The sequence below is a fragment of the Procambarus clarkii genome, chromosome 50 (genome assembly GCF_040958095.1).
Source record: "Procambarus clarkii isolate CNS0578487 chromosome 50, FALCON_Pclarkii_2.0, whole genome shotgun sequence".
In the NCBI taxonomy this organism is placed as follows: domain Eukaryota; kingdom Metazoa; phylum Arthropoda; class Malacostraca; order Decapoda; family Cambaridae; genus Procambarus; species Procambarus clarkii.
Window position 1 is genome coordinate 14,979,557 of NC_091199.1, and position 12,436 is coordinate 14,991,992.

General features: G+C 46.6%; 2 protein-coding genes across 2 annotated transcripts; both read right to left on the reverse strand.

Moving 5' to 3' along the window:
* Positions 1 to 887: 887 nt before the first annotated feature.
* LOC138351657 (uncharacterized) lies at positions 888 to 10,789 on the reverse strand. Its single transcript, XM_069303667.1, has 3 exons — positions 10,668 to 10,789; positions 9,510 to 9,625; positions 888 to 1,525 (listed from the first exon to the last, which is right to left on the reverse strand). The coding sequence occupies exons 1-3, from the start codon at positions 10,787 to 10,789 to the stop codon at positions 888 to 890; spliced, it is 876 nt and encodes a 291-aa protein (XP_069159768.1).
* Positions 10,790 to 10,910: 121 nt separating this feature from the next.
* On the reverse strand, positions 10,911 to 12,210 carry LOC138351658 (germ cell nuclear acidic protein-like). Its single transcript, XM_069303668.1, has 2 exons — positions 12,062 to 12,210; positions 10,911 to 11,175 (listed from the first exon to the last, which is right to left on the reverse strand). The coding sequence occupies exons 1-2, from the start codon at positions 12,208 to 12,210 to the stop codon at positions 10,911 to 10,913; spliced, it is 414 nt and encodes a 137-aa protein (XP_069159769.1).
* Between the last annotated feature and the right edge of the window lie 226 nt (positions 12,211 to 12,436).

Below are 12,436 nucleotides of genomic sequence, written 5' to 3' on the forward strand. Positions count from 1 at the left end.
GTGTGTGTGTGTGTGTGTGTGTGTGTGTGTGTGTGTGTGTGTGTGTGTGTGTGTGTGCGTGTGTGTGTGTGTGTGTGTGTGTGTGTGTGTGTGTGTGTGTGTGTGTGTGTGTGTGTGTGTGTGTGTGTGTGTGTGTGTGTGTGCGTGTGTGTGTGTGTGTGTGTGTGTGTGTGTGTGTGTGTGTGTGTGTGTGTGTGTGTGTGTGTGTGTGTGTGTGTGTGTGTGTGTGTGTGTGTGTGTGCGCGTGTGTGTGTGTGTGTGTGTGTGTGTGTATACACAATATCAATCTTTTCCTTCATGCTAATTCTGACCCATCCATGTTGGGCATGTACCCAACAGCATAACTGTGAAAATTTGAGTGATGATAGCCCTCAAATGTCTAACCTCCAAACCTTAACAGACAGACATTACCATCAACAGACATAGATAAAACGGAAATATGTCTATCTGTCGGTCAGCAACTGGATGACAGATTCTTGGGGCATCTGACATATATACATATATGCAATCATGGCTGCAATACATAATGCATCTTGGGTACAGGTCCTGTGTGGTGTGTGGGCGGAGGTAACGACCCCACCGTGTGTGGTGAGGGGGGGGGATAGGGACCCCTCCTGCATCACCGGGGGCATGGGTAGAGTCCCCAGCTAACACAAGGGGGGGCGGGGGAGGTGAGGACAAGTATGGGGTGAATAATAAACACTTACAACAATGAATGCGTAGTTTGTAATAGTTCTTGTGTGGCCACAGTATATCTTCTTGATATCTGGCCCCTAATCCACCTTATAGCTGGATATAATGCTATCTTAAATACCCTGTTATCTACAGGAAGATTGGAAGAGAAAAAGGATATCAGGACACCCACTATAAGGCCACGATAATACGCCTTACACCAAGTACAACCACTGGTTGACCACTGTTGGGTTGACCACTGTTGCAACAGAAGCTGGGTTGACCACTGTTGAAACAGAAGCCGGGTTGACCACTGTTGAAACAGAAGCCGGGTTGACCACTGTTGTAACAGTAGCTGGGTTGACCACTGTTGTAACAGTAGCTGGGTTGACCACTGTTGCAACAGTAGCTGGGTTGACCACTGTTGTAACAGTAGCTGGGTTGACCACTGTTGTAACAGAAGCTGGGTTGACCACTGTTGTAACAGTAGCTGGGTTGACCACTGTTGCAACAGTAGCTGGGTTGACCACTGTTGTAACAGTAGCTGGGTTGACCACTGTTCCAACAGAAGCTGGGTTGACCACTGTTGTAACAGTAGCTGGGTTGACCACTGTTGCAACAGAAGCTGGGTTGACCACTGTTGTAACAGTAGCTGGGTTGACCACTGTTGTAACAGAAGCTGGGTTGACCACTGTTGTAACAGTAGCTGGGTTGACCACTGTTGCAACAGTAGCTGGGTTGACCACTGTTGCAACAGAAGCTGGGTTGACCACTGTTGCAACAGTAGCTGGGTTGACCACTGTTGCAACAGAAGCTGGGTTGACCACTGTTGCAACAGAAGCTGGGTTGACCACTGTTGCAACAGAAGCTGGGTTGACCACTGTTGCAACAGAAGCGGCCGTCCTCACACTAGGCTGGTTAAAGCAGCGGCCGTCCTCACACTAGGCTGGTTCAAGCAGCGGCCGGCCTCCCCAGACACCCCGTCCTCACACTAGGCTGGTTAAAGCAGCGGCCGGCCTCCCCAGACAACCCGGCCTCACACTAGGCTGGTTCAAGCAGCGGCCGGCCTCCCCAGACAACCCGGCCTCACACTAGGCTGGTTAAAGCAGCGGCCGGCCTCCCCAGACAACCCGGCCTCACACTAGGCTGGTTAAAGCAGCGGCCGTCCTCCCCGGACAACCCGTCCTCACACTAGGCTGGTTAAAGCAGCGGCCGGCCTCCCCGGACAACCCGTCCTCACACTAGGCTGGTTAAAGCAGCGGCCGGCCTCCCCAGACAACCCTTCCTCACACTAGGCTGGTTCAAGCAGCGGCCGGCCTCCCCGGACAACCCGTCCTCACACTAGGCTGGTTAAAGCAGCGGCCGGCCTCCCCGGACAACCCGTCCTCACACTAGGCTGGTTAAAGCAGCGGCCGGCCTCCCCAGACACCCCGTCCTCACACTAGGCTGGTTAAAGCAGCGGCCGGCCTCCCCAGACAACCCGGCCTCACACTAGGCTGGTTCAAGCAGCGGCCGGCCTCCCCAGACAACCCGTCCTCACACTAGGCTGGTTCAAGCAGCGGCCGGCCTCCCCGGACACATTCGTCAATGTTAACATACTGTGTAATAAAAATTGGTTAGTTCTCATATATAAATTAATATTTTTATACATAAATTTTTTATGTATAGTTAGGCATAGGTGTTGAGGTTCTGCTGGCGATTATTTGTATATGAAAGACGTGGGTGAAGCATTTATAGAACTGTGGTTCGAACAGAGGACGTGAACGATGCACTTGTTCCGAACGTGTTCGGACGGCATCAGTTGTGAGTCGTGAGCTGTTGTATGTCAGGACGGGCTGTTGTATGCCAGGACGGGCTGTTGTATGTCAGGACGGGCTGTTGTATGCCAGGACGGGCTGTTGTATGTCAGGACGGGCTGTTGTATGCCAGGACGGGCTGTTGTATGCCAGGACGGGCTGTTGTATGCCAGGACGGGCTGTTGTATGTCAGGACGGGCTGTTGTATGTCAGGACGGACTGTTGTATGCCAGGACGGACTGTTGTATGTCAGGACGGGCTGTTGTATGTCAGGACGGGCTGTTGTATGCCAGGACGGGCTGTTGTATGTCAGGACGGGCTGTTGTATGTCAGGACGGGCTGTTGTATGCCAGGACGGGCTGTTGTATGCCAGGACGGGCTGTTGTATGTCAGGACGGGCTGTTGTATGCCAGGACGGGCTGTTGTATGTCAGGACGGGCTGTTGTATGTCAGGACGGGCTGTTGTATGTCAGGACGGGCTGTTGTATGCCAGGACGGGCTGTTGTATGCCAGGACGGGCTGTTGTATGCCAGGACGGGCTGTTGTATGTCAGGACGGGCTGTTGTATGTCAGGACGGGCTGTTGTATGTCAGGACGGGCTGTTGTATGCCAGGACGGGCTGTTGTATGCCAGGACGGGCTGTTGTATGCCACGACGGGCTGTTGTATGTCAGGACGGGCTGTTGTATGTCAGGACGGGCTGTTGTATGTCAGGACGGGCTGTTGTATGCCAGGACGGGCTGTTGTATGCCAGGACGGGCTGTTGTATGTCAGGACGGGCTGTTGTATGCCAGGACGGGCTGTTGTATGTCAGGACGGGCTGTTGTATGCCAGGACGGGCTGTTGTATGTCAGGACGGGCTGTTGTATGCCAGGACGGGCTGTTGTATGCCAGGACGGGCTGTTGTATGCCAGGACGGGCTGTTGTATGTCAGGACGGGCTGTTGTATGTCAGGACGGGCTGTTGTATGCCAGGACGGGCTGTTGTATGCCAGGACGGGCTGTTGTATGTCAGGACGGGCTGTTGTATGCCAGGACGGGCTGTTGTATGTCAGGACGGGCTGTTGTATGCCAGGACGGGCTGTTGTATGTCAGGACGGGCTGTTGTATGCCAGGACGGGCTGTTGTATGCCAGGACGGGCTGTTGTATGCCAGGACGGACTGTTGTATGCCAGGACGGGCTGTTGTATGCCAGGACGGGCTGTTGTATGCCAGGACGGACTGTTGTATGCCAGGACGGGCTGTTGTATGCCAGGACGGACTGTTGTATGTCAGGACGGGCTGTTGTATGCCAGGACGGGCTGTTGTATGCCAGGACGGGCTGTTGTATGCCAGGACGGACTGTTGTATGTCAGGACGGACTGTTGTATGCCAGGACGGGCTGTTGTATGCCAGGACGGGCTGTTGTATGCCACACACTTTACACTTTACACTCTCTCTGTGTCACCTGACACAGGTGACACACTTTACAGGTGACACACTTTACAGGTGACACACTTTACAGGTGACACACTTTACAGGTGACACTTTACTAGCATACAACAGTCCGTCCTGGCATACACTCTCTGTAAAGTGTGTCACCCGTAAAGTGTGTCACCTGTAAAGTGAGTCACCTGTAAAGTGTGTCACCTGTAAAGTGTGTCACCTGTAAAGTGTGTCACCTGTAAAGTGTGTCACCTGTAAAGTGACTCACTTGTAAAGTGTGTCACCTGTAAAGTGACTCACTTGTAAAGTGTGTCACCTGTAAAGTGTGTCACCTGTAAAGTGAGTCACCTGTAAAGTGTGTCACCTGTAAAGTGTGTCACCTGTAAAGTGTGTCACCTGTAAAGTGACTCACTTGTAAAGTGTGTCACCTGTAAAGTGTGTCACCTGTAAAGTGTGTCACCTGTAAAGTGTGTCACCTGTAAAGTGTGTCACCTGTAAAGTGACTCACTTGTAAAGTGTGTCACCTGTAAAGTGTGTCACTTGTAAAGTGTGTCACCTGTAAAGTGACTCACTTGTAAAGTGTGTCACCTGTAAAGTGTGTCACCTGTAAAGTGTGTCACCTGTAAAGTGTGTCACCTGTAAAGTGTGTCACCTGTAAAGTGTGTCACCTGTAAAGTGACTCACTTGTAAAGTGTGTCACCTGTAAAGTGTGTCACCTGTAAAGTGTGTCACCTGTAAAGTGTGTCATCTGTAAAGTGTGTCACCTGTAAAGTGTGTCACCTGTAAAGTGTGTCACCTGTAAAGTGTGTCACCTGTAAAGTGTGTCACCTGTAAAGTGTGTCACCTGTAAAGTGTGTCACCTGTAAAGTGTGTCACCTGTAAAGTGTGTCATCTGTAAAGTGAGTCACCTGTAAAGTGTGTCACCTGTAAAGTGTGTCACCTGTAAAGTGTGTCACCTGTAAAGTGAGTCACCTGTAAAGTGTGTCACCTGTAAAGTGTCACCTGTAAAGTGACTCACTTGTAAAGTGTGTCACCCGTAAAGTGTGTCACCTGTAAAGTGTGTCACCTGTAAAGTGTGTCACCTGTAAAGTGTGTCATCTGTAAAGTGTGTCACCTGTAAAGTGTGTCACCTGTAAAGTGTGTCACCTGTAAAGTGAGTCACCTGTAAAGTGAGTCACATGTAAAGTGAGTCACCTGTAAAGTGACTCACTTGTAAAGTGTGTCACCTGTAAAGTGTGTCACCCCCATAAACAGGAGGCTTGGCCCTGACTGACGTCCACTTGGTCCCTTCCCATCCCAAAAAGTGTTCTAAGTTGTTCTATCCAACTATCCCTCAACACACCTATTTCTTACGGGGATATTCATGCCCGTGCCACCTGGCTTAATCTTTATCAATCAATCATCACACTTTCCAGACATGATGGAGACTCGTATGCAAATGAGAACAATGAGCTATCAATCACATTACAATCTGCAGCGTTGCCTTATTCTCTCTACATAGATCTGTGTACAAATCCACAAGGGCCGTGACGAGGATTCGAACCTGCGTCCGAGAGCATCCCAGACGCTGCTTTAATCGACAGCGGTTAATAGATCCGTGTCAATATGAACTGTGATATGTGAACCATTTATCTTTAAGCTATGAATTCTCGTGTGTAAATTGCCGTAAGTGAGAGCTGGGGCCTCGTAGCCTGGTGGATAGCGCGCAGGACTCGTAATTCTGTGGCGCGGGTTCGATTCCCGCACGAGGCAGAAACAAATGGGCAAAGTTTCTTTCACCCTGAATGCCCCTGTTACCTAGCAGTAAATAGGTACCTGGGAGTTAGTCAGCTGTCACGGGCTGCTTCCTGGGGGTGGAGGCCTGGTCTAGGACCGGGCCGCGGGGACACTAAAGCCCCGAAATCATCTCAAGATAACCTCAAGGTGGAGGTGGTGTGGGGCTTATTAATATATAAATCACACCAAATCATTTGTGTGTGTATTTACTATTTGTGTCTGCAGAGAGCAGCTATTAGCTCTTGGACCCGGCTTTATAACTAATCTATTTTTCTTCTATTATATCTACTACATATATTTCTAACACTTGCACACAACACACCCAGGAAGCAGCCCGTGACAGCTGTCTGACTCCCAGGTACGTATTTACTACTAGGTAACAGGGGCATCAGGGTGAAAGAAACTCTGCCCATATGTTTCTGCCTCGGCCGGGACTCGAACCCGGGCCCTTAAGACTACGATCCCAGAGCTCTGTACACTCATATATATATGCTCTTTTAGGATACTTTATCTTACATTGTTCATTTCTTCCCGTCTGTTGAATTCAATTTCTTTATTATGCACCCCATACCCATCCCGTGGGCGGTGGTGTAAAGGATTACAGAGGCACATAATCGGTTCAGGAACTGAACCCTCTAGTTCGTTTAGCTAAGCAAATAACAATCTTTTGACGCTAGTTACAAAATTATTAATGTTATATATACATGTACACATACTCATGTATGCATGTACATATACATACGTGTACATATATACATACACATACATATTTAATCACCCACACCAATACACACATCAATAATCTTTTGTGTCACAAGTGATTCAACAAGAGGCTCACAACAGTCACTATACAAGGCACTTTACATCTATGGTGAGTCAAACAGTTACTAGTCTTGCTCCACACCCACCCAACTGGGCGGCAGCTTTACAGTCATGTGCTCCACACCCACCCAACTGGGCGGCAGCTTTACAGTCATGTGCTCCACACCCACCCAACTGGGCGGCAGCTTTACAGTCATGTGCTCCACACCCACCCAACTGGGCGGCAGCTTTACAGTCATGTGCTCCACACCCACCCAACTGGGCGGCAGCTTTACAGTCATGTGCATGCATTACTTACAGTAAGCAAATTTTGGATACTTCGATAAGATTTCGGGCAGCACATCATTATGAATGAAGTACTTACACATTTCTTGGACACTGCCGTCTGTTGAAGTGAGAGAATTTATTCATTAATCTCTCACGCCTCTTATTAATCAACGAAGCTACATTTATCTCTGAAATTCTATCCCCAATATTCTGTAAGTTCAATTCCATTCTCATTATCTCATTCATAGTATTTCTTGGACATCCCTTTGACAAATTTATCCATCTCTCTGTACATACATTAGGATTTTACTATTTTGATTGAACCTATGTAAGAGTGCTTATATATTTAGACCTGTAAGTATGCTGCAACACCTAGCCTAGCGAAACCTTTGTTAGGCAATGAACACCTTTAGGGTTTAGGAGGTCCTACGATTAATAAACACTATGTACACGTGGTGAGCAAGATGGAATTGAACGGTTCTCTATTTGGTATTAAAAAGCAATTTATTCTTGAATGACATCATACAATATATCATTAAAACACAAGGATATCATATATGCTCCCTTATTGTATACTTTAACATGTATTGTACATTTAAAGTTCAAATTTAAGTACGTTTATTGAGACAATAAAATACATCTCAAAGGGATAGAGTAGTTTAGGCTATTTTTTATCCCCCCCCCCTCTACTTCAAGTCCCTCAAGGGGCACACAAATCCAGTGATTACAAATCCACACATCACTGAACAAGAATCACATTTAACATTGAAGTTTAATATAGTAAGCACAGCATATAAGTGTTACACTCTTGGGGCAAAGTGCTTGTAGCTCCTACGTATTCTATCATACCATTATCACAAATCCAAACAATTTGATGTGGTACACTACTTATTTCTATGTGGCATACTAAATAATTTCCACTCCTTATCTTTTTCACTGACATCAACACCGTATTGCCAGATATATTTGTATCCTAATCTTAATCTCATGTAAACTGAATCCTTCCAAGTAGACTTATTATTGCATAATTTTTAAGTGTGTCACTGCTGTCCACTATTACCGTTCTCTTAACGTTTTCTTCATCCTCTTGGGTCATCTTGATTATTGTCTTTATTTGTTTCAAAATTTTCTGACATACAACATCGACAAGAGTTTTTTTCCAAGGCTCTCTTCGTTATCTCATTCAACAGTATTCCCACATGTGAAGGGATCCACATGACTCTAACTTTATATCCATTTTTGTTCTAATGTCTTAACATTCTCTCTCTCCACTTGATATTCATTAGGTCATCCTCTCATTAGTCTAATCGCCGAAGCTACAAGTATCTCTGAAAGTCTATCCCCAATTCTTTGAAAGTTGATATCCATCCTCATTATCTCATTATTAATATGATTAATAGTTGTGCACTGTATTAATTTGTGATCCATTTGAGGGATCTTAAATAGACGAAGGCAGAAATAGCCTAAGCTACTCTATCCCTTTGAGATGCATTTCAAAGCCTCAATAAACGAACTTGAACTTCCTCCTTCTGTGTCTAAGGAGCTACACCTCGTAGCTACGTATAGGTACGAGGTCTAGAAACCCTGGGGTTTCTCCGTCAGTATTATTCCATCCTCTCACTCATCTGACTCCTCCGTCTCCCTTCCCACATTGTTCCTTCTCGCTGCTATATCTAACATTTCTAGCGCTTCAGTTGTTTACGGTGCCCGTGCTACATGAAAATTTTGAAATTAAAAATAAATTTCTACATGAAAAATTCCGAGTAGCTGAATCTAAAACAACAACAACTTTAGTTGTCTTGTCTATCTTTTTAAGATATTCCAGTATCTCTGTACTAGCCTCCGGGCTCACAATATTACATAAGAAACTAACAATTCAGGAAACTACAGAAAGTCTATTGGTCCACACGTAGCAGCTCCTACTTATATACACCCAAATTCACTCATGTAATATATGTCTAATCTAAGCTTGAAACAATCAAAGATAGAGTATGTTTGATGTAGCTCAGGTATGGTAATTAAGCTGCGACATCTCTTTTAATATGTAGTTTATTGCCTGTAAACTTATTATAAGTTAAGAAGAGATATTGTTTTTGTTTTTTTTAATAATGCACTAAGATTCTGTGGAAACTAAATTATAAATGTACAACCATATATGAATAATTTTAGAATTGAATTGCACCAGTTACAGCCCTGCTCCTGTGCCAGATACGTTTACTAAGAGCTCACCATAGCCCGTGCTACTTGGAACTTTTTGTTCTGAGAAACTGAATCTAAAACAACAACAACAATTGAATTGGGACGTCTAGAAGCTAGTGGCATCCCCAGGACACCCTAGTATTTAAGCCTCCACGGTCGGCCAAGTTTCCAGTTGTGTAAGTGAGTGAGCAGGGAACAGTCGTCGTTCTTCTAGCTCTGTAGCGATACAGTGATCACCAACATGGATCGCTCCGGAAGTAACGCCACTAAGGATAAGAAGCAGACAGCCAGGTGGGTGTGTTGTGGTGTACGTGGGTCCATCTCCTCGACGAGAGGTCTACACTTTATTACACTCGAGTGACTGATTGATTGAGCCACTCCAAGAGGTGGCATGCCAAACAGCTGCCACAGATGTTAGATGTTTGGAGTGAATGTGACCTTTGGTTGTGAAAGGATAGTTACAAGGTGGTCAGGTTTTCCTGGCCACTGGGAGGCCTTTGGTCCTAGTGTGCTGTTTACTGTGCCTAGTGAACATTTGCATTGTCAGTCCTTACAATCTGGTTGCCCTTGCAGGGGAGGGTACTGCTTGACAGTGTCTATGAGGGTGTCCAGCTGCTGGACACATCTTGTGACCAGAAGAGTGACAGTGTTGATGGCATCAGGGTGGTTACTGCAAGATTCAGGGACTCTTAAAGCTCTTCTAAGGTCGTTAGTTGTTTCACATTCCAGGAGATAGTGAAGTAGTGGCCTTTCTGTGATTGTTTGGCAGATGTGTTCTCTCTGGGTTCACTAATCTCCCAGTTGCATCTGTAACCTAGACATAGTCTATCTAACAGATCTGCTATTTCCCCTGTGGATTCCTTTTGGAATATTTAACTTATTTAGCTTGGCGTGAAGATACCATATTGCAGAGGCCGCACCTTCTGCTACTGTTACCTTCTGCTACTCTCTGTTGTAGGTGGGCTTTGTTGAGGTAAGTTTTTTGGTGATTGTGTTTTTATGTACTCTAGGCTGGGTTGGATTTGTTTGTGGATCACTAGATGACGAGTTACCCAATTAGCGGTTTCATCAGCTTATTTAATGGAATTCCAACATGAGATGGGATCCAGTTTAGGGTCTAGTAAAGGTGCTACGTGCCGGCCTCATTTGTTGTATTGTCGCCCAGTGCCACTGGGCGACGATGTGATGATAAGCATTGCAATCACCACCATGTATTGTGTTCGAGGTGGTTGCGTGTTCAAATAACAGTGGAGACCTATAAACATTAAACACTTCAAGTTTGTTGTCTTAGCTCAATGGATACTTCTATAACCTCTGTCCCCGGCCCCAGTCAGGTGGGCTGAGTATGGGCTTGGCGATCAGGTCACTTTTCACATGGCGCAGCCCCTGGACTGTCCGTTGACCCATTAAAATAAGCCTCGATAACCTGAGCTTATAGGTTCTAATCCGTCTGGGTGCAAGCTCTCCTGTTGTAGCAGGATGTCCATGCCTGTCTTTGCTGCTATGCAATGCAAGTGTTGCAATTTTTTGCATTCCATTGTAGGATTTGTAGTCCTGTTGGTCGTTGGAACATGTTGATATTACTATCACATCCATGGAGGTAATCAGATGAACTCGCCAAGCTGAAATCGGAGTTGAGGATCTTCGTGTATATTGTACGTTGAGGATATTTGACTCTAAGAAATCACTTTCTGTACTTTCTGCTTAATTACCTGGCTTGTGTGGGCTGGCAGTTTTCTGAAGGTGATAATATTGTTTGTTGGAATTTCCAAAGGTTGTTCTCAATTGTCTTCTGAATGTCTGTGGATTGTGTGATAACGTGTTTCTCTAACATGGTTTAGACCATTGGCTTTAAGAATTGACCAGAGGGTGTCTAATTGTATGGGAGCGTTACTTCCGGTTTTGATGTGTGTCTATAGGCAGGTGTGTTATGTGCTGTGCTGGTTTGGTTCTGTTTACTTTTTGGATCTTACTGGCAGGAACTGTGACACCCGCGCCTGGGTGTCCTGGCTGGATGACACCCGCGCCTGGGTGTCCTGGCTGGATGACACCCGCGCCTGGGTGTCCTGGCTGGATGACACCCGCGCCTGGGTGTCCTGGCTGGATGACACCCGCGCCTGGGTGTCCTGGCTGGATGACACCCGCGCCTGGGTGTCCTGGCTGGATGACACCCGCGCCTGGGTGTCCTGGCTGGATGACACCCGCGCCTGGGTGTCCTGGCTAGATGCAACAAGCGGAATTTTACAGAAGCAGCATCTTGCTGCCAAACTGGAATTTCGACTTTTCCTGATTACAGGGAAAGTCAACCTTTCTCCTACAAAAGGAGATGACACCTGTTGTCATCCATCCAGGTGAAAAGAATACATTAGGCTATTTTATTGTGCCCCGCCTTGTCCTGGCCGGAGACTTTCTCGCCCTCTATGATAGCTGACGTGCTCCCTCCACCTGGGGGGAGTCCTCTGGCAGGGTAACTGCATGTATGTGGGTTCAGAATTCTGCTTTGCTGCTGTGGACGTGGGGATATTATTTCGGTTCTTTTTAAGCCTTTCAGGGCATCTCAGGTTCCCGGTGTGGTGCGCCTTAGGGCTGTTTGGGCACTTGGCTTGCACTACCTGGTTGACCTTGTGTTTATCATTGCATGTTTTAGTGTTGTGAGGCTGGCTGCAGACCCTACACCTCACTGGGCGTTGGCAGCCATTGTTGTGATGGTCAAGTCTCTGATATGTGAAGTATCTGAGGGGCTCTGGGGTGTAAGGCCTGTGTTGGAACACGCCCCTAATACCGTGATCACGTCTCTCAGGACTTGGTCCTTTACAGTGACCAGGACTTGGTCTTCTTAGTAGATTTTACCCGACATCTTTCTGCTGACAGCACATAATTCATCTTTTCTGAATGACAGAGTCTAGCACAGGGTCTAGCACTGTCCTACACTATCTGTCCTACACAAATAGTGTAGGACAGTGATTTTCTTTCTTTTGTCCTCTGGCTTGAGTTCGTCGCATTCCCCGTGATTCATAAGAATATTCACAGCTGCTTCATCTTCGGGCCTTAGGATATATTCACTTATGAAGTTTGAGCTGAGGATACTTTTCCTCAAGGTCTATACGAGGTCTTGCCCTCTGCATACTGTACTTTGAATATTAGTAGCGAGAATGTTGTCTGGCCAATTGCAGAGTTTGACGATAGAGGCATCTGTCCTTCGTTTTCAGCCATATCTGTGTCCATCCAACTCGTCCTCCTAATAGTACGTTGCATTTTGACCTAAGACCAAAAAGTGTCGTACTAGAAAGTGGAAGTGGCTCGCGAAATTGGCATATTGTCCCGTTTAGCGTTTTTTAGTCCTCTGGAAGGTTAGGATAAGGGCACTATAGCATTTGTCACACGCGATGGTGTATGGCAGTGTTGGAGCTGCCTCGTATGTATGGTAAAGCAGCCTCAGGTATATGTATGGCTGTATATGTATGGGTCAATTGGCCTTCTG